General features: G+C 34.4%; 1 protein-coding gene and 3 pseudogenes across 2 annotated transcripts; 1 reads left to right on the top strand and 3 right to left on the bottom strand.

Annotated features, from left to right (window-relative positions):
- Positions 1-3,675: 3,675 nt before the first annotated feature.
- On the bottom strand, positions 3,676-6,452 carry LOC120187734 (annotated as a pseudogene).
- A 281-nt stretch (positions 6,453-6,733) lies between these two features.
- LOC120187733 lies at positions 6,734-9,736 on the bottom strand (annotated as a pseudogene).
- Positions 9,737-15,770: 6,034 nt separating this feature from the next.
- LOC120187517 lies at positions 15,771-17,778 on the top strand (annotated as a pseudogene).
- LOC120187515 (multiple inositol polyphosphate phosphatase 1-like) lies at positions 17,543-22,419 on the bottom strand. 2 transcript variants are annotated; one of them, XM_039191224.1, is made up of 12 exons: positions 22,307-22,419; positions 22,111-22,198; positions 21,214-21,507; positions 20,772-20,930; positions 20,348-20,488; positions 20,162-20,218; positions 19,542-19,680; positions 19,001-19,105; positions 18,690-18,880; positions 18,306-18,347; positions 18,137-18,224; positions 17,543-17,845 (listed from the first exon to the last, which is right to left on the bottom strand). In XM_039191224.1, the coding sequence occupies exons 1-12, from the start codon at positions 22,408-22,410 to the stop codon at positions 17,838-17,840; spliced, it is 1,416 nt and encodes a 471-aa protein (XP_039047155.1). In that variant the 5' UTR covers positions 22,411-22,419; the 3' UTR covers positions 17,543-17,837. The 2 variants fall into 2 exon arrangements, with proteins under 2 accessions (XP_039047155.1, XP_039047154.1); XM_039191223.1 differs by lacking the exon at positions 17,543-17,845 and having other exon boundaries at positions 17,854-18,224.
- Positions 22,420-23,123: the final 704 nt, after the last annotated feature.

Genomic DNA, 23,123 nt, shown 5'->3' with positions numbered 1-23,123 from the left:
TACACTTACATCAGGTTTTGGGTGTATGAACATAGACTTTACGCTAAGGAAAGAAAATTTTCCACCTCTCATGGGGGATAACATTCTTAATTAGTATAAGGGATTTTGAAAGGTGAAATTTGTTTAAATTGCATAAGTCTAGTGGTCATGAAGCACAAATTTTAGAAGCCTTTAGGGGCACATAATCTGAAAAGATTACTAAGGCTAATGGTTTCCATGACGAAATTGAGAAATATTTTTTTCAAAAACAATAAGGTTTAAATGACATCACTTTTGACTTATTTGATGCATATAAAGTTAAGGGTCAAGGAAATGTGAGAGAGTACATTATGGATATGTTTCATATTACTTCAAGACTTAAGACACTTAAGATCGAGTTTTTCTAAATAATTACTTGTTCTTGTGATTTTAGTATCGCTTTAAGTAAAGTTTAATCTACTCAAAGGGAGAATTGACCTCTAAATGAGCTCATTTTTCATTGTGTGCAAGAGGAAGAAAGGTTGAAGCGTAATAAGTTTGAAATTACTCACTTGAAAAGTGCATATAAAGATAAGGGGAAAAAATAAAACCAGAATTTAGTTGTCAAGGGTCTAACTCAAAAGAGACAATATTATGTTATAAAGGGTTGTTCTCTTTTAAGTTAAGTTGGGACATATAAGGAGAAATTAAATTCTAAAAAAGTAAGCAACTATTTTGGTTATTTTGAGCAGTCCATGGGTTATAAGTTTTATGATCTCATAATTAAAAATATTTTTAAGGTGAGATTTATAATACTATCTTTTAGGATGTTGAGTTTGGAGTAATAAATAAGGTTTAAAGAATTAATTTTCAGGAGGAATTGAATTATAACTCAATTCCTATTATCACTTTTGATGATATCTATGTGTTCATAAATGTTGTTAATCAATAAGTGAGTCTAGAATCTCAATAAGATTATTTTGAATAATTCTCCAATTAAGATAAGAAATTGTTATGAAAGATCAAACTCAACAATCTCAAAGAACAAGTGTCATTAGGAAGATTCACGAGATGAGAGAAATGCTATTTTAGATTATTATGTTTCTACAAGAAATAAGGATGACATTAGAATAATGAAAGGTGATCCATTCAACTTTCGTCATGTCATAAAGTCATGACTCTCAAAAGTAGATTAATTTCAAGTAAGAATAGTATAAGTTTTATACAAGATAATAAAGTTTAAAGACTTATCACATTACCTGAAGGTGCAAAGTTGATTGGTTATAAATGTATATTTATAATCAATATGGATGTAAATGGTGATGTTGACAAGTATACGTCATGTCTTGTATATAAAGGATATAATAGAAATGAGACATTAATTTTGTATAGACTTTCTCTTTGGTTTCATTAAAAGAATCTTTTAGGATAATTATGATACCTATTGCTCATATTTGATTTTGATTTACATAAGTTGGATTTCAAAATTGTGTTTCTCAATGGTAACATTGATGAAATATTTTATACGGTAAAAGTAGAAAATTGTGTCTGATGATACAAAATTAATGATATGCAAATTAGGGAAATCCATTTACGAGTTTAAGTATTACCTCATTAATTGTATAATAAATTTCATCAAGTGATTATCTCATTTGGTTTTAAAATAAATTTGGTTGATAATTCTATATACTATAAGTTTAGTGGGAGTAAGCCAAATAATATCCCTTATTGAAAAAGGAAATAAGTTTTGTCTTGGTCAATGCCCTAAGGATAATTGAAACTAAAGAAATGCAAAAAGATTCCTTATGTTTCAAAATAAATAAATAATTTAATATATACTCAGGTTTATACGCATTCAGACATATTGTATGATTTTAGGATATTAAGTAGATATTTAAGCAATTTAGGTATGAATAGTTGGATAGAAGCCAAATTGATTCATACAATACATTTAAAAGTAAAAATGTTACATGCTCACATATCGAAGGCCTAGTAAGTAAAAGATCATTAGGTTTATGGACTCCGATTTATTGGAATATAGATGCAAAATTTTGTCACATGAACTGCTAAATATAGATTAATAAGAAATACCACATTAGTCATTTTGTGACAACTAAGTTGCAGTCATTTATTTCATATATAAAAGAAACACCTTAAGTCTAAGCACATAGACATTATGTTTTTGGTTGTTAAAGAAAATTCAGAGTTGTTATGTGTTTATAGAGCATAATGGTACAAACTCATAATTGTGCGCTTACTAAGGAACTGTCACCAAGGTCTTTCTTGTGCACACTACTCTTGTGTGTGTAATATCATTTAAGGGCAATCGATTTTAGTAAGAGTTTGTAATTTTAATTTTCGTTTATTATAAACACAACTTCAGTTACTTCAGTTTAAGGATATTTATGTTAAAGTTATTTTCTACATAAATAAAGTTTGTTTTGGTTTATCTTTACTCTGGTTTTGGTAAAATTTGATCTCACTAATGTTTAAAAATGATTAGTTGGAAATAGACATGTGCGGTTCACAATGCATGTAATTTCCATGCTAGACTCCATGATTGATCTATGTCATTTGACTATGTTTGTATATGTGATCATTAATGGATCTAGTCATGATAGATATGTCAAAGGTCGCTTTGATCCTATATGGATATAGTTGATGGACAAATTGTTATAGAATACCTATTACATGATAATAATTTTGAGCTCATAATGTTATATATTTATCAGGAAACATATGTTACCAAGTGGGAGATTGATTGATTAAAATTCATAATTATGGGCACATATTTATAATGTATAATGTTATCATAAAATACAACATAAATTAAATTATGTTATAAAATCATAAGGTATTAAAAGTGTCATGAAAATAAAATTGTTACTATTAAAGTTGTATTTCTAATTTGATGAGGGTCAGAGTTATAAGTACAGACAATAACTTATTATTAAATCAACTATGTAAAGGGGTTATGGTCCCCAAGAAATAGACAATCTCATATTTACTCTTATCTCCATCAGAGAGTTTATACTCAAGATAATTCTATTCTCTTAGAAGATTTCAATCGAAGAAATATTCAAGGATTTCGACCAATCAATTAATCCAGGTACGCTTTCACATTTAGTGTTCTATTCTTGATGATTTGACATGATTAGATCTTAGTTGTTTTTCATATTTATTATGATTTTGGTTCTAACATTAATTGCTACTTACTTGAGAGATTTCATTTAGTACCAAATAAAAAAACTGCATTGGTAGCTAACTTTTTTTTTTTCTTCGTTTCGACAATTTGGGTTTGATTCTTTTGACTTTGCTAATTTTGTTCTTCCAATAAGATTGGTAGTCCTTCACTCTTTACTTTAAGCCGCGGTCAAGTATAACGAAGTCAAATGACAAGGCTAGCGTGGCAAAACAATATCAAGTATATCGGGTTAACATATCACGTCAGCATTCTATCATTGTTGTTAACAATTATTAACAGTGAATGATTGATTTGTTACGAATCAATAACGTTAGTAATCAATTTGTTACTTTTAAAACTTCAGTGGTGAAAACAAAACATATTCAAACATTAGTGATCATTTGTGTAATTTACCCTAATTTATATTACAACAAAAAAATATTATTTGAGTTTGTGTTGTAAATTAATTATGCATCCACTATAAATGAATTGATTAAATTGATGTTGGAAAACTCAATTGTATGTCTAGCAAATATTAAAACTGAATTCAGTTACGTTACCACCTTTGTGTGTTGTTTTTGAAATCTCAAGTATTCTGTGTAAGAGGAGCAAATTCCAGTGTGTCGGAGAAGTTGAGAGATCTGATCATAACCCATAATTTTAGCCATGTACAGAGGAGTGACCCCTGTTTTCGTCATCGCATTCGCATCGGCTCCTTTGCAAATCAATGCTTCAACAACCTCCAAATCGCCACCTTCCACGGCCAAATGCAAGGCGGTGTGGCCCTCATTGTTCCGCCTTTCAAAATCTAATCCCATTTCTACAAGCGCCAAAACCACATCCCTGTGGCCTTTTATGGCCTCCACATGCAGCGGTGTCAGACCATATGAAGAGCCGCAGTCCAAAAGGGATTGCAGCCGTCTCTTGTCTCCGATTCTTGCCGCCATAAATCAATCAAAAATACATCTTAAATGATTCTAAAATAATATTTTATCATATCTTAATCAATCAATCAATTATTAATATAAATAACTATTAAATTTTAATAAAAAATAAATATATAAATAATTAAATAATCATTTTATAAATTCTGATAATAACCTAACAAAATAATATCTTATAATAAAAAAATTAATATTCATCGATTCAACGAATCAAGATTCTATATACTTTACTCAAAAGGTAAACAGAATGCGAAAAATCTTAAAGCAAAACTACTTACGTGGTCCTTATCACGAGCAATGTCAAGAGGTGAACAGCCGCGATCATCCGAAATTGTGGGGTTGGCATCCATCTCGATCAACATTTCCAGCATTCTACAGTTGCCATTAGCTACAGCTCGATAGAGTGCAGTCCTTCCATCATTGCTCCTTGCATTCTTATCAGCACCCGATTCAAGCAATATCTTAGCACACTCGATATTTCCCTTGGTCGCCGCCAAAAGAAACGGTGTTCGGCCTTCTTTGTCTCTCCAATCCAACGTCTCACGTTTCCCCTTCCTCAACAACACCTCAAGATCTGCCGTCCGATCAAATGCGACTGCAACGTGTACCTCGTTCCATCCCTTCGATTGCCACCGTGGATCCGCTTGATACAGGCCCACATTGGGATGTTCTTGTCGGCCTACCCTTAAAACGGCTTCCAGCAACAAATTCACCATGTCCTCGGAATTAATATCCAACTGAGTCGCGACTCAGAGGAGGGACTCAGCTTCTTTCGTTGACAGATCATACAAAGCCGACTTGTGGCACTTGATAATGTTCTTGCCGGCCTCGAAATCCCCACAGGTAACAGTGTGTTGGAGAAGAAAGGGGCCAACAAAGGCGACCTTGACTTGATATCTGAGTGGTACGAGTGGAAAGCCAAGAGTTGACGGAGTGGGGTTGAGCAGGGTCGAGGAGGAAAGGGCTGTCCTGAGGAGGAAACGATCGGAAGGAGAACGGAGGAAGGTGGGGGGATGTGGTCTTGGGGCTTGAGGATGATCCGGAGGGTGAGGTGGGATGAAGGGGGAACCACTCCGCTGGGTGGGTTAACCAGGAATTTATGGGGGGGAAGAGGTTTGGACCTTGAAAGCAACGGGGAAGGAAGAGGAAAGGGGACTTAAAACCAGGTTACATCGGCATTTGTTGTTGAGAATGAAGTTTATCCGTACTTCGCCCTCTGATACTTCAACTAAATTCTCCTTTGCATCAGATGAAGCTGTAAGTGGCGTGTGGTTAGCTGGAATTAGGAGGAATTGTAATCTAATTTTATCAGTTTTTTATGTTTGGTTCAAGATTTTAAAGTTAAATTGAAATTCAATTACATTACATCAAGAGAAAGAAAGTAAATTTCATCTATAACATGATGAAATTAAAATATTTTGGAGGAGGAAATATGAAATTTGATCATACTATCCTCATAATCTTTTGATATTCAAGTCGAATTTTTTTAAAAAAAATTCGGGATCGGGTCATATTTTTTTTAAAAAAAATTCGGGTTGGTTTTTTTAAGTTTGATATTCGGGTTGGGTCGGGTTTTTTTAAGCGTGATATTCGGGTCGGATCGGGTTTTTTTAAAATTTTGGGATTGGGTCGGATTTTTTTTAAAAAAACGGGTTCGGGTCGGGCTTTTTTAAGTTTAATATTTGGGTCGAGTTTTTTTAAGTGTGATATTCGGGTCGGGTTCGGGTTTAGGATGAAAAATATCCGACCCGAAAAAAATATATAATTTTACCTTATATATTTAGGAATATTTACAATAATACCTTTTATATATAATTTTTTTCAATTCAGTCACTGTTTTTATTGAATAAAAATAATTTTTTTTATTATTTCGGGTCGGTTTTCTAATTCATATATTCGATTCGGGTGAAACTTTATTTTAGTCGGGTCGGGTCGGGTCTCGGGTGGAGGTTCCCTCGTTCTTGGGTCGGGTCGGGTGGACCAAAATGAATATTAACTTATGATGTTTATTAGTATGATTTTTATAATTTATTAAAATGAATAATTAATCAATAAAATGAAAATTTAATATTTTTTAAATTTTTATAATATATTAATACATGTAAGTTATAAAACAAACTAAAATTAAGCAAAAAAATAAAAAGAACAATTCTGTCATATCTGACATGTCAGCGAACCAAATAGAATATCGAATTAGATTCTAATTTAATTTCTTGCCAACCAAACAGGTTTCAGATTCAGATTTCAATTCCTTCACAGATTTTAATTCTTTCAAAAAATATTCCAGTAAATCAAACGCCACCTAAGTAATTTGGAGGTGAAGATATACAAGTTGACAGCAACTGTGGCGTGGTTAAACCTTGCATGTGATCTTTGTCGGGACGAAATGTGTTTTTGTTTGGACTCAAGCTTCCGCGGGATTTTCCCCACTAAATGCCTTCCAAATTAATCCCTTTCTCAATCTATCTTTATATTTATTTTTCTTCTTAATTCTAAATTTAGGGCTGTAATTCTAACAAAATGTAGATTTTATTCCTATGAAGATTGTGAACAAAATGTCCAAAAGGCCTCTGTTGGTCTTTATGGCCTAGCAAACTCAATTCTCTCGTATCATGTCATGTGCAAAACTCTGCTTTTTTCTATTTACATTGCATTTGGTCATTCAGTGGAACGCCATGAACCATTCTTCCCCACAAGAAATTGGCCTTGGTAAAGCCTTGTTGACCAGTGCAGTGATCTCAGTACCGGATTCACCTTCTTTATTGTTTCCATGCTGTCTTGAAGCAACATATATCCATCTGGTCTCAGCATCCGGTCCATTTCCACTGCTATTTCTACAATCTCGCATCTGGAGGAGATGCAAAGTTAAGTCGGCATCCACTCTTATATCTTAAAAACTTCAAAATTGTTCGAATATTATGTCTTTTTTTAAAAAAAATATTCTTGTGTTTCAAACTCATGTAAAACATATAAATATAAAAATTTGACATTTAAAGATCCTTTAACTACATGAAAAAACTTACTGAATCTAATCATAATTGTATCAAATATATATCCATATTCGACACTCCTACCTAAGTTCAGTAAGGTAATATGAAGTAACATGCTTTTTTGCAATGTGATCTGCTAATCATTTTATTGGCTAGTTGAAGTAAAATGAGCGAAATAAATCACAAGGAAAATTTAAAACATTACTTGCATACATACCTCAGTGTACGGTTTTTGAAGAGAAAACTGGAATGCAGAAGATCATATGTTCGAGGGTAGGTATTAAAAGATTCACCAGTCGTGATAGATTCCGATCAAGCCCCCTTTCGAAAATAACAGGCAAGGTTTCTTGTGCATCAATGGGTACAACATTCATCACCCAGAGAGGAAACTCATTGAGTGCCACTGCAAATCTGTAAAAACACAATGCAGATTGTTTAAATTGTTATATTTAATACCCTCCATAACCAGCATTCATGTCCATCACATTTCTTACACTAGCCCATTTTATAGCCAGAGCGTCAAAATAGACATCCGATACAAGTGATGCCCAATGCTTGGTGTCCTCATTGAATATATCCTCTGCATCTTGTTCCGATGAAAGGCTTTGAGGTTTACTGGTAAGCCTCCGGGGCCATGGTGCAGGCCAGCTGATCAAGTTACCCTTGCTATCAACTGGAAGTCTGGAAATACAATAACTAAGGTGCTCATTCCTGTCACAGTGAATTACAAATCATGAGGATCAATTTCAAAACAAATAGAGGCCTTTTGATACAAGTAGATAACGCATTGTAAAAGATTACCATTGGACCTTCCCCTTATTTTTCTGATCACACAAGGGTGGACGTCTTGCTATGTTGGGGTGGAGGTCATAACAGGAACGTGAGGAAGGCTTCTGATATATTACAAGCCCAACTCGAGTCGAACCAACTCTTTTCTCCATAGCCACAACCTTCCAGCATATGGATTTTGTCAAAGCCTCCACTGCTGTTATATATACAGTACCAGACCAACATAGCGCATTCGGATTCTACAAACAAAATGCTGAAAAAACTAATAAGAGAGGTGACCAATCATGGCAGGATAGAACAAGTACTCAAAGCCTCACACTTCCAAACTTTACGATCCTTCTGATCGTTTTGATAAACCGGTGTAGCAGACCATATAATGAATCCTCCTGGCCTAAGAACCCTGTTCAGCTCCAGTAATGGCCTCCTACCTGCATTTTGCATTCGAAAATCAGCAGCAAAGTCTCAACAATTCCATTGTATCTGAAACAAAATATATCAACATGGTCTGATGGAATGAGTGGAAGGAGTGGAAAGACACCGTACTATCGGCTTCCCAATGAACTCTGCATTTCGTGCACAGTGTATCAAATCATATGCATCGACCAGGAATGTCAGCTTTCGTGTGCCGATTACAGAAAGTGTAGCAGGAATTCCTCTTTCTAAAGCAAAGTGCATCTGAGCTTCATGTTCATCCTTTGGGGCAAATGACATGGTAATTACATCTTTGTCCAGCAAATAACCACCAAAGCTAGCAACACCAGAGCCAACATCTAAAACAACCCTAATGTGTTATCCCCATGTAATAGCCGGTAAAGTCTGGAGTAACAAACAGAAAACGAATCAATCAGTAAAGATTGGAAGATTATAGCGGATACCTTTTGAATAAAATCAAGTGCTAGTTTGCCTAAATTGGAAGATTATAGTGGATACCTTTTGTATAAAATCAATATAGAAATTAACCCCATCCTTAAATTGAGTACCACCACCAGGGAAAACAAAATAATCACCGGATTTATGCACCCAATTCTGATCCTTCTTGTATTCCACTAGCTTCGGATGAGGGACGTTGCTATACCAAATCTGTAGAGGTGTAATAATGAGTCATATTTAGCAAATTTTAAAACAGCATTATACCCTCTTTCTAATGCAAATCATCTGATTTAAATTCTTTGCATTTGATAATTTTACAAGTTATTGATCTCTCCAAAACTCATGTTAATAAATCAGCCATCCCTAAACCATATCTATTTTACCCAAGAAAACAATACTTGTTTTTGTCTGGATTCAATCAAGAAAGAAAAACACATTTCTTGACGAAAAATATAATCACAAAACTTTGATATTGGAATTGAAAATCCAACAAGATTTGGTTAAAGCCAAATATCTTACCAAAAACAAAAAGTAGCAGTATCAAACAAGCTCACTACGTCCCTGTTCTTAGGTCATTGAATGGGAACCTTATAATGGGGGGGGGGGGGCAAAGACACCAAACACCTAGGAGAGCGACGAGGACAGTGCCTATCCCTGTGTTCCATGTGTTTCTTTGATTTCAATCGTTTTATGGCTTGGGAATTATCCAAACAGGGTATATAATCAACCTACACCGATCCTAATCTGCAATTCTTCCATCTGATGTTTGAAGTGGCGTTCAAGTCAATGTCATGAGGTGGAGACTCCTCCTCCTCCTCCTGCGATATTGGTGGGGTGGAAAAGGGAGGAGAAAGGGATACGTGGAAATCGGAGGATATGGGGAGGGAAGTGAAAGCGAAGAGGAAAGGGTACAAGGAAGAAGAGAAGGTGAAAAAGAAGAAAGGCAAGGCCAGGAGGAGGGAGGTGAGGAGGAGAAGGAATGGATAGTTTCGTTCACCCATGAGGACTGAAAGAAAAAGGTTATATTTATTAAAACGGGAAGAGATGATGTTTTGATTTGGATTCAGAATTGAGAATCAAAAGTGGAGTTTCTGTTTATATATATTTGTCAAAGCTGTTATGATTTTTTCTTCATACTGCACCCACCACTCCCTCTCTTTGCTTCTTTTCTTTAACCGAAATAACTGACGTTATACAATATAATGAAAATTTAACAAAGGAGCTTTAAAAACTATATGATTCCTACTGTGGGGCTCAAAGCCACGACCAAAAGGTTAAGAGCTTGCCGGAATTGGGCAAACAATCCATGCGGGTGGATTATTTAGTCCAATAAAGAAACAGGAAATTTATTTTGGGATATACGGTAAATGCTACAGTGTCTATGAAACTCGTCATGTCGGCGTGACGAGTTCCATGTAATATATCTTTTTAATGGGTCGTGGCACGTGAGTCCCACAGCCCGAATTTATTTAATAACTCGTCACGCGGGCATGACGAGTCCCAATAATTTTTTTTTTGAAATTTTTAAAAGAATTGTAAAAAACATATTATCTTATTGCTGAAGGAACTCGTCACACCGATGTGACGAGTTCCAACAAGTATGATTTTGAATTTGTTGACTGTTGGATTGACCATAGTTGAATGAAATTTTTTTTAAAAAAAAAATTAATGGAATTCGTCACGTCGGTGTGACGAGTTCCAACGACTAAAAATTTAACATACATAACACAATCCTTTCATCTCTTACACACACAACACATTCCTTTCATCTTCAATCTTGTAACATTCCAAAAACCAGGCTAGTGACTAAATTATAAGATTTTAAAAGTTCGTGTCTAATTTTGAAAAACTGAAAAGTTCAGGGACTTAATTAGAATATCTTTGGGTAGGATTGAATAGCAAGGAAGGAAAGCTGGAATGGTATATTGCTCACTAGTCAAGAAAATGAAATAAAAACTTATTGTTGGTGTTATATATATCCACGTGGAGTAGGGGAGAAAGAAAGAAAAATCAGAGAACTCTAGAATCTTTCTTCATCCTTTCTTCCTTCTTCCACTGTGAGCTCCATAGCTAAGGTAAGAATGATTTTAGTTGGTTAATTCTTGTAAGTTTTGAGTGGTTTTGATTCTTGGGATGTTAGGAAAGCTTGTGGAAACTTAAAGAGAAGTAGAAACTAAAAGATTTGCAAGTTACGGGAGATTGAATAAAAAAGGTTTTTAAGTGATTTGATAAGAAATAGTTAATAAATGAATTTTGAAGTGAAATTTGAATTGTCATAAGCTGAAATAAGAAATCTAAAGTGTTAGAAATTGATTTAGAGCATGTTGAATATTTGGCAAGATTCTTAGTTTCAAGTGATATTATGGGAATTTGGATGATTAAGTGAGTTAGAGTAATATAAGTTAGTTGTTATAAGTGTAGTTAAGTTTGAAGGCTTGAGAGGAAGTCAAAATGAAAGGTTTAAAGGAGTTTTGGTCAAAATTCGAGCTAAAACGAGTAAGTTCTGGGCAAGAGGTATCGGTACTGGATGAACAATATCGATACTTCAAGGCAAAAATAGGTGATATATTGGTTTGGGTAACGATACTGGATGAGCAGTATTGATACCATAAGGTAAAAGTGGATGAATTCTTTAAAGAGTATCGATACCGAAGTAGTAGCATCGATACTAGGGGTATCAATTCCAATGTTTAAGTATCGATACCATTTTTAAAGAAGAATTCCAGAATGTAAAAAGGTTATCGATACTGAAGTATAGTATTGATACCACTATAGGGAAGTATCGACACTGGAGTAAGGGTACTAATACTATTCAGATTAAAATTTGGAATTTAATGCTTCGTTTAGTTTATGTTATGAAGGATTGATTATAGTGATTCGAATTACGGTATTTATACCAATCATATTATTGTGTAGATATTGAACGAATGCAAGTTCCGGACGGTTCGAACTTATAAGAGTGTGTAAGAGTTATAAGTATTTTTCTTTGACTACTGAGGCCAAGGTGAGTGCATGCTATCAATAAATATGATTATATGGAAAGAAGACTTGCGATGAGTCTATTTCTAATGTTTGATTGTATGATTTCATGAATACAAGTATATATTGATAAGGTTTCTATGTGTACATGAGTACATGCATATGTCTATATTTTACATGCACTGTTATACATGAGCTATCTGTTATATGTTATCTTATGTGTTACATGATCTATGTGAATATATGTGAACAAGATATAAGATATGTGAGATTGACCTATGTGATTACATGAAAATATGATATAAGCTATGTGTTATTGACCTAAGCGATTATATGAAAATGTGATATAAGCTACGTGATAAGGACCTATGTGATTATATGTCTATGTGATATTGAACTATGTGATTACATGAAAATATGAAATGTGTAAATGGTAAATCCCATAAATATGTGATATGAGAGCTACGGGTATAATTGGCATGCCAAGAGTCGAGGGTTCTACGTGGTCCTTCGGGACATTTCTACGGGGTTATTTGGGACAATACTATGTAGTCCTTCGGGACAATACTATATAATCATTCGGGACATTTCTATGTGGCACTTCGGTGCATATTCTACGCGGCACTTCGGTGCAATTTATACAAGTTGTGGTGACAACATTTGTGCTCAACTTTAGTGCACTCACATACCTTAAGTTCTCAATGATATACATGGGTTATTAAAAGAAATGATATAAATGAACAGTGAATGATAATGATGTTGACGATATATATATATATATATATATATATATATTTTTGTTATATGAGATGTTCCATGATTTCTTTATGCGATTTATGATATGTTTAGAATATGTCTAAGTGTTTTAGGATTTTATTTCTCAAGAAGGTACCATGGGATATTAAAAGAAATAACATTAATGAATAGTGTATAATATTATATGTTCTTGTTGGGTGAAGTGTATGATAGTTTCTGTACTTATTATGTTTAGAAAAGTTAATTATGTGATTTCATGTTTTAATGTTTCGTTTATGCATTATATGCCTCACTAAGTCAAAGAATTAGTATGTGAGTGTTTCACATGTAGGTTCAGAGAAGCAAGAAGAGAAAAGCTAAGCTAGTCATGTCAGCATCTCCTTTCAGAAGATCATATCAGAAAAGAATTAAACCGTATTATATCGAATGTTGTTGGCATGTAATTAACAGTTTGACTCATATATGCTCTGATCCTTTTTGTAAACATACAATACTATATTTACGTAAATTATTGAGTTTTAAGTTCAATATAAGTTAAATTATGTTTAATTACTTTTGATCAAATGTTCCATCATTTTATTTCAAATATATGTTTAAATTCAACTATATTTTAAAAGTAAAGGTTTTGAAAAGTCAATGTGACACCTCGGATCCGTATTCGGGTCAGATACGGGTTGGTGGTGTTCCTAATCTGTTACATAACAAATTCCTTTCTTCTAACCAAATACATTTCAAACTATAAACAACAAATTCTTCACAGTTGTCCATTATAATGGCAAAATTTTACAAACTGATGTTGGTGTTGTGTTTAAGTCACACATGTACATCAATATGATGTTCCCTGTATATGAATCTCATCACCAAATGAAGCAAAAAATTGAGTGAAAAATTTGGGCTTATGTTTCATGTTTAAGTTACCGGCACCTGATCTCCTCAAATCCAATGACATATAGAACAGTCCAGCTTGATGACGACGACGATGTTGTTGTTATGGTTGGACTTCATTAATCATCAAATAATAATATGGTGGAGATGTACGTCAAAACCACGAATACAACTAAAATCAAAATCTTCGGGTTGTACCTCAGAATGATTAGGTAATCGTAAATGTGTATTTTACCATTGTTGTATGAATATAGCATGATTCCTCGGACAATCTTCGTTATGTTTCCCACGCGCATTTATTTTATGCAAATCGTCCATGTTAAATATGGACATTTCTATCGGTTGGTGAAACCCAAATTGTCTCAAAACTCTATCGGCGGCATGGATCTCAACAATTGCGAAATGAAGCAATGGTGTTACGACACACCATGTCTCCGCTCCTTCAAAGAACAATAACGGTAGACACCGTTGGATATTCGACTCATAATAAGGCATCCAATTAAACTGTCAAAAGTATTATATTAGTATAATTAAACAATTATTATTACAATTTCAAAGTTAATGTAAAAAAATATTAAAATTTACCTCGTGTCTACCAGCGATATCAATCCTCATCCGAATATCTACTTTGGTTGCACATGACAACTTTGTATCGGTTATTCGGTGTCGCCATAAAAAATTACATTATTTATTGTCATTTTCAAAATATTTAAATAAATATTATAAAATGTAAAAACTTTAAATATAGGAATTTACCTTGCGGCGAGAGGAAACTCTATAGGAGCGGATGTAATAGGCGTCATAAACGGGAGACGATATCACGCCCAAGATTGGAGCAAAGTAAACAACCTACTACATCAACTTTTTTCCTCTAACCACTATGGTCTCCTTGCAGAGTTCACAATACAAAAAAAGTAAAAATTGCAGAACCCCAACTATATTGGTGACATACATCAAAATCCTCAATTACCAGAAGATATTGGGTATACACCAAATTGCCCGATATACATATATCAAATCCTCCAATCAACGTCATAAGATATGCTCGAGTTGCATATATCACCTCTTTCACTGTTGATTGTTCATCTACTCTAAATTCTCTTTCCAACCACGTCATCCATATCCACAACCCATCAATGACATCGGCTGGAGCCTCCTTTCCCAATAAATTTGAAATAACAACATTTAGCGAATAAGTGTTGCAATGCACCAATGTCATACCATTAATCAGAACGCCAAGTTGATACGCGACATCTTCCAATGTTATCGTCACTTCACCACAAGAAAAATGAAACGTATGCATTTCGGGCCTCCAACGCTTAATCAACGCCGATATTAGTGCCGACATCACCTTAAATCCGTGAAGAAACGTCGTTTCATATAATCCGAATTGTGAAAGATATATCACCATCCGCTCATGTGGCTCTTCATTCATCATTCCTCGATGACGAATGGCTCGTTCTTCTCGCTACAATTTGAAAATAAATTATTTAATACAATTACATAAATAATTATTATTAATACTATAATTTTGTCAAAACTAAAATGAAATAAAACAAATTAAATTTACCGTAGTCAACTCAGTCGACGAAATATGAACATCATCAAGAAATAACATTTCTTCTCTTGAGACCTTTCAACACAAAATCTTCAACACAAAAGTTTTTACTCTCAATAGAATGTTTGATTCCAAGTGAAAAATCAATCCAACCCAAACCTCTATTTATATTACTCTACCCAACGGCTATAAACGACTAGTTTTTTCAAATTGAAAATAGTCGTTGGAACTTGTCACACCGACGTGAAGAGTTCCATTGATTTTTTTGTTAAATTTAATCGTTCAACAACGGTCAATCCAACAGTCAACAAATTCAAAATTATACCTGTTGGAAGTGACGAGTTCCTTCAGCAATAAAGTAATATTTTTTACAATGTTTTTAAAATTTTCAAAAAATTTATTTTTTATTGTGACTCGTCATTAGGAAATATTAAATAAATTCAGGTTGTGAGACCCACGTGACATGGCCCATTAAAAAAATATATCTCATAGAACTCGTCATGCCAATATGATGAGTTCTATAAACCCTGTAACATTTGTCGTAGATTCTAAAATAAAATTTCGAGTGACTTATTGCGCTAAATAATCCGTCGCCTTGATTATTAGGATAAAAAAACCTAAGAGCTTTGCACTTTACCGGCTGATCCACACAATTAATTAATAATGTTTTCTAAATTACAATAAAAATCATTCATACTTAAAAAAGGAAAGTAGAAATACATATTTTCCATTGGACTCATAACATCACTCATATCTACAATCAATCAAGCACGTAAAAACATAAACTTTCCGTCTCTCTCTCTCTTGCTCTAATTTATTTGCTTTCTGAAACCAAGGATCCATCCAACTAGTGTTGGATGTCCCCGGGACTAAATTCTTTAGGGCTAACAACCCTCATCATTTCATCAGCTAAAAACGCCTCAACGCACCGAAACAACTGCCACCACCTGGCTCACCACGTCAACTTAATAGCTAAGCTTTTGGAGAAGTTGCGTTCCTCCGACATGGTCACTTTGCCCGCCATAAAAGAACCCTTGGATGGCCTTGACCAGTCCCTCAACCAAGCTCTACAGCTGGTGGAGAGTTGTAGACACAAAAGCTTCCTTTACATGCTTGCCATGGGATGGACCATCGTTCATCAGTTTCGCCAAGTCCAAGCTGAGATCGATCGACACCTTATGCTCCTGCCTTTGATTTCACTCGTCCATCAATACCGAATGCAAGTAAGAAACACTTACTCCATATATTCAAGATTAGTTTTTTCCTTTTTTGAAAAGTATGGGAAACACAGTTCATTTGTGGGGTGAAAAATTCCATAGGCATTCCAATATGCAAGTTCCCAATTGTCAAAAAATGGGTCCCCTACATGATATGAAAGTGTGAACAGTCGAGATTCTGTAAGAAAAAGCCTCGACTCCATCAACTATTTGTCGGTGCAAATAGAACTTTAAGTTTGATTAAACAAGTTTTGTGTGTTAAAATGATTAATCCAGAACTTGGAGGAAGGGTTACAGGCAATTGATCAAGATGAAAGGGAGTACACTCTTGATGAAGAGGATGTTGAAGCTCAAAGTGTTATATTAAGGTGAGAGAGAAGAAAGAGATGCAAATATATTGGAGAAATGTTTGTCTCGTAGTACCCTCAACTGGGTTTCAAGGAAGCATTGCAAGAAGAAAAAGTGAAACTCCATGCTGAGCTGCAAAAATCAAGAAGTGTTAAAGATTCTAAGCAATGCCGAGTAATTGAACATCTAATTGATGTCACAGAAAACGTTGTCACTGTGCTTCGGGGAAACAATGTTCATAAGCGTGTCAATGAAACAACTATGGTTCATTCAAGGTAAGCAGCTTTTTTCCTCGAATGAAAAAAAAAATTAAATCAAGTGAATTTGCTTTATTTATTTTTTCTGAGGGGATATATGGGACAGGAACGAAAGCAATGCAAAATGTAGCTACGCGAACCAATGTGAATCCCAATGGCAGGTTGATCTTTTCGATTGTTGCAGTGAACCCTGCCTAAGTGAGTTGCAAATGGAAGCTTCGGGTATTTGATATGACCCCATTGTTTCCCATTGGTAATTCTCAATACTTGGTTTCATTGTTGTTACAGGCTTGAAGACATGCATGTATCCCTGTGGAGTGTTTTCGAGCATAATTAATGTAGTTTCCAAAGGAAATATATGTAGGTTTCGCCCGATTAACTTGTTCAAATTGTAGCATAAATTCCAAGTCTGATCCCAATTTGTCATACAGCTCGGAAGCAGGCTATCAGTAATTTAATGGCCTACTCCTTGATCTGTGGTGGTTGTTGTTACTCGTGTTATGTGAGGAGCAAATTGAGACGACATTTTAACATCGAGGTACTTGAATTTTGGATTTATAGTCGAATCATTAATTAGATGATAGTACCAACAATTAGTTGATTTAGTGATATGAGATACTAAATCTCTTAAAGTTAGCATTTGAGCTTTGACATTTACAAACGAAGTAAATTGAGTTGAGAGAAATGCCTCCATAATAATTCTCTACGAAATCCGATTCAGAATAGTCGAACAATAGATTAGATACCAATAATAAAAATAAAAAAAGAAAACAACTAGGCAATAGTAATCCTAATTTCAATTTCCTTTTTCAGGGAGGATTATGCGATGACTTTATAACCCATCTCATATGCTGCTGTTGCGCAATGGTACAAGAATGGCGTGAGATTGAAGCCAGAGGCAGTTGAGTGGCTATTTCTATTTCTTCTAAACCAGTATACTAAAACTTGTAAAATTCACTACAGTTACAAATAACATCAAATTCATTCCAGGATTTGAAGAGAGAAAGATGATTCCTCCACCAGATCAATACATGAAGCCTTGAAGTCTCCTCGAAAGTACTCACAGATATCCGACTCTACATCCATGGGTTTCCATTTTATTTTATTTTTCTGAAAATCAAGTAGAAGTAAAAATGATAAAATGATGTTGAACTTCTTAATTTCTATGATACGAATCCTTCAAGAAATCTTGTTGTAGCAAATTTTGTTTTATGTCAGCAATGGAATAGAACTCCCCTAGTCCGTAGATGAAAATCACACCAAGGAGTGGCGACAAGGGGAATAGGTAAGAAAATTATAGTCCATTTTTTTCCTGGAAAAACAACTACAATTCAACTCTATGGGATAGTGCATCATCATTCCCGAGCCAAAAGAGCCACCGGAACAGTTTCGATAACTTACTGGGTTCGGGCTTCTGCTTCGGCTGATCAAGATTCACTTGGCAAAGGGTATTGTAATCGTGCTTCAAGTGTGGTTGCGCAACTCTCTCCTGAAAATGTCATGTAAGTTCTAACAATTAGGAGCGAAGTTAGTCATTTTCATAAACATAGAAGTGGGACAATGATCATACCTTGAAAGTTTCAAACGGACAGAAATCAGTACCGTCACAACCCTATTCATTAAAAAGGTAGTGTAAGGATTGAACTGACTTGAATATATTGACATAAGTACAAATAAATGGACCCTAAATTTTATAGAATTGTGGAGTGCATGACTACCAGTTTGCACTAAGAACCAAGGAAAAAAATGGTGAATCTTAAATTATGAAAATTGGAGGCAGGTGGACACTGTATTCAGTAAGATTTTTACATAATCATCAGTCTTGCTGAATGACGATGACACTAAAGTTTGACATTGTCCTAAATAGAAAAACATAAAAAGAACATGTTTTCCCTTTTACTGGTATAACTGGTTAACTACTGATAAGAAACTACGAAATTAAATATATACTTACAGGCATTGGGATGGGATTCTCATTGTGCAGAACTCGGACAAAGTATTTGACTGCAGAATTCACCGGGCAACTGTATAAGACCAGCATATTATTCCCAGCAAAAGGAGCCACATTGCTGACTCTCCAATTTCTTTTCTGGGGAGGTTTAGGAGGGAAATCCAAAGGCTCCTCCTTCTGTATTCGTTGGAAATCTGCAATGATTAAATAAACAACAAAATATAACAAGCCTACATAGCTTCACATAATCAAGCCTATACGCAAACCAACATGGCCCTTCATGGATGCAACAATTAAAGACTAAAAGCACTTACCAGATCCTTCTAGGAAAAGCCCAAGTAAACATGAAAAGGGAACCACTGTTTCTGCATGTGCAAACCGCAATCTTGCCTTCTCGTAATTGCCAGGTGCTTGATTAACTATGGATAAGGAAAAAAAAGGAGGTGTCAAAGTTGAGAACAACCAATTACCAAACAACCTTTTACCTTGTTCTTTGGCAGTCAATAATCGGAAGAAATTTGTATGTAATTATTTTAGGTTCAGCAAGCTCTGAAGATATCAAATATGATGAGTGGACATATAACACATAATTAATGAATGATGACAAACAATTGCAACAATGAGAATGTTCTCTGATTATTTTCTCCACTTTATAATAATAACTTGTAAAGAATGTAATATTTGCAAATGCAGTTTGGCCCTTGCCAACCTTGGCCAATAATTCCAAATAACAAGCGATAATCACTGCAGGATATAGAAAGAGGGCTCAAGACAATTCAAGGATACTCATTTATATAGATTCCTCACTTATAGATATAAAAAGTTTAGACAATCAGAACGAAAAAGTAACATTACCCTCTCTAGCCACAATTGCTTGGTCCATGGATTCAATGACATCTTTAAGCAGAGGTACTCCCATTCGATAATTTAAGGATTTACCGTAGCCCTTTAATATGAACACCTCTAAATCATCCGTCCACTCCAGCAGAGCCACCTAAATAATAGCTTTTGCAGGTGAAAAATCATAAAGCATGCAACATAATTTAATTAAACAACAACAGCTGAACAAGCATGAGAGATCAAAGGAAAAAATGGGAAGTATATCACTCAGATCAGGTATCTTGTTTTAATTTTCCCAACTTATAGGTATGTACATTTCATAAGGACCAAAGACAACAACCTAAAGTAATAAGGTATTTTCTACTTTGTATTTATACTTGTAGAGGTCTGCAAACTGATGCATATTAGATTAAATATTCATAAAAATGTCTACAGCTTTAAGCAGCATACTTATCTCATCTTATTAAGGTTTTTTTTGAAGGAAAAAAACATCCCAGACAAGTAGTTAGTGGCTTAGTGGTCTAAATACCAAGGGTAATTATGAAAAGAAACGAGGAATGAACATATCCTACCTGCAACAAAATGATTATTAGCGATTTTGTTTCCATAAAAGGGTAAAGAAGAGTGAAAAATACCTCGGTTGGACTGAAAAGACTACAAGCTTGATCAGTAATATCCAACAAGGATGTTTCCTGCCATATCAGAAATCCAACATCACCAAGAATATAAATATAAAATTTAACAGATCAAGTATTAGGAGTTTCTCATTTTTTTTTGTATGGGCAAGCACCATAAGATTTGCATGAAAAGCATATTACTACCTGTTTACAAAGAAACCAGAGAGAAGATATATCCTGTCTTGTGAAATTGAACTCGTATCGCTTTGCTAATGCAGAGGTAATTTCAGCAATGATGGGTTCTTTCAGTTTATCAACAGCAGGCTCATGTTCTTTCCTAAAGTCCTGCATCCATATACCCATTAGAGCATTGTCGAAAGCTTTATTAGATTAAAGCGCAAAAGAACCATTTAATCCAAACTTGCAGGTGAGGTTAATATAAGAGATAAAGGAATAAATTATGTATAAAATAGAATGAATATATGACAAGCTTAAAAATCTTGGACGACTTTCTTAGGTGAAGTAGCAGAAGTGAATATCATTACAAAGAAAAGAAACTAGAAATGCATGAGCTTATACATATCATTGTGTTGGTGCATGAATAATGAAGGAGAAACATCAATCATACCTTGTAGGTTTGACAACAATCAAAAAACCTCAGGGTTATGTCACTTGCACGACTTTCACTTGTAACAGAAAAGGCTTGATGACGGCCTGGTCCTAGACTTCCGTTGCCACTAAATAGTCCCATGCCAAATGCAACAGCACTGGCAGAAGCCCGAGGAACCTTTCCCACAAAATATGAAAGAAAAGCACATGAGTATCAATACAATAAAAAGCAAATATGCAAAGCTGGCCAGGGTCATGAAATCAAACTATTGAGATAAGAAAAAGGAATGTTGAGTGCTCAGTCAGGAAGTCAAGTATCATCCATATCAATCGGCTAAAAAAAGCATCATCCATATAAATTATCAACTGAAGAAAAAGACATGTGGGCTAAGTTGAAGGCTTATCTATGAATAAAGCATTTATACAGTAGAAAAAGATTAAATTTCAAACACATAGCTCACTTGAGTAGCCTTTATTGGATACACATCAGGGTGGAATTCTTCATTAAATAAATCAGGAAATCTTTCCCTAACCCTGATTCCAAGCTGATATAATTCCTCTTCTCCTTTTCTATCCAATTCTCCACCCCTCAGTTTTCCTCTCCAAGGAGATTCCCATTTCTGTAACCAAGCAGGAACTTTCTGTAGGCTCAAATTCTTTTCTTTAGCATCTTTTAGAAGTTCCTTTATATGAGAAGCCAACTTCTCCAACTCTCTCATCCGCTTCTTAGTGGGAGCACGAGTTCCATGTCTTGCCTAAAAAAATGAATTTCCATTAGTCTCCCTTTTAGACTTTTAGTTCTAATCTTGTAGGCATTCAACAAAGTAACAGATACGCACTTGAAAATATCAATAAAAAAAGCTAAAAGAAAAAAAAATACCCTAGAAAAACAATGCAATAATTATGGGATTTTCATGACTATCCAACAATGCAATAACTATGATTAGGAAAGAAAATATAGCATACTAACTTCATGAATACACCTTTCAAATAGTATAAAAATCTTAAGGATATCCAGTAAAGCCACCGATCAAAAACATTGCACAACACCTAATGCAACTTTTTTCCATGCATCATTAATCAATTTCTGTTCATATTATACTAGCCCGGTACAAATTTTTAAAAGCCTTCCTAATTTCACAAAGACTCGAACACCGAATTTACAAATTTTCATTCTAAGGAGAGAAAATAGCATAACTGCATTGCAAAATTTGGCCTCATACAAAGTTTCCCTGTAAAAATGTAGTCTCAAATCACCTAGTCTAATAAGGAAATTATTTTCCTTTCATTTCAACAATATTTCTAGCAATGAAAGATGGTTAAGAATTCAAATTTCATGAAAGCAAAAAAAAAATTACCACGAGATTTAAGTGGATAGGAGTACACCCATCAGGAATATGAGAAGGATGAAAGGAATTGTCTACAATATCTTTCACTGCAGCATATCTGCTCAAAGAATATAAATAAATAGTTAAAATAACAAGATAAATCAGATTCAAGATATAAAAAAATAGTTAAAATAACGATATAAAGGAGAGCGAAAGAGATGGAGACCTTGTTACACTGGAGAGGTGCTGACGAACATCGAAAGCTTGATCAGCTTTTGAATTAGAAAACAGCGTTAAAACGAGCAACCAAACAGCGGCGGCCACAGCCATTTTGTCCGGCAACCTTGTTGGAAGCATGATAAAGTTCTCTTGGATTTAGCATTTTATACACGTTCTCCAAGAACATAAAATATTATTCAGTGCTTTGGCAGTATGTTAAAAAGAAGCAACTGAGCTATATTTAGACGTTGATCTAGATTGCATTGGAGTTAAATAATAATTGACCAGGTTTTCAACGGTTTTGATCTGAGTGCTAATAAATCTGGCAAAGCGAATCACTTTTGCCGCGTGGCGCCTGACGGTACTCAGCCTACGGAAAGTCGACACATTGAAGAACCTTTCCCTTTTGACCATTATAAAATAACACTAATCCACGTGGCAATTTAAATAATTTTAGCCATTTTTCATGTTAAATGTTTTTTTAAAAGATAAAATAATAATAAATATTTATTGATTACATCATCTTCCGATTCTAATAGTTCTTTGTTAGTAATACCAATGCTAACACCTCTTATTTTCATAGTGTTCGAATTCGATGTTTCAAGAAATAATAATAATTCATTTATAATTGAAGTCGCTTGGTTCGTACTTCAATTCTAATAGTTCATTTACGCCAAACAAGGATTTTTTTAATTGAAAAATCAACAAAAAATTGTAAAACTATCGAAATAGCACTCTTTAAGCAATATTTATAGAAATATCATCCTTTCGTGCAACGTGGCATGAAGGTGCATTTTATAGGACGCGCTTTACACACGTGACAT

This window comes from Hibiscus syriacus, unplaced genomic scaffold, assembly GCF_006381635.1.
Source record: "Hibiscus syriacus cultivar Baekdansim isolate YM2019G1 unplaced genomic scaffold, ASM638163v2 tig00113725_pilon, whole genome shotgun sequence".
Taxonomy (NCBI): Eukaryota; Viridiplantae; Streptophyta; class Magnoliopsida; order Malvales; family Malvaceae; genus Hibiscus; species Hibiscus syriacus.
The sequence above is the reverse complement of the archived record's forward strand: the minus strand, read 5'-3'. Positions and strand labels throughout refer to the sequence as shown.

Excerpts from the sequence above, each read along its gene's own strand:
- LOC120187515 (XM_039191223.1), bottom strand. The coding sequence starts at position 22,410 with ATGGCTGTGGCCGCCGCTGTTTGGTTGCTCGTTTTAACGCTGTTTTCT. Across the intron at positions 22,199-22,306 it reads CACCTCTCCAGTGTAACAAG|ATATGCTGCAGTGAAAGATA; the intron begins GTCTCCATCTCT and ends TTCTTTGAGCAG. Across the intron at positions 19,681-20,161 it reads GTCTTTTCAGTCCAACCGAG|GTGGCTCTGCTGGAGTGGAC; the intron begins GTATTTTTCACT and ends GCTATTATTTAG.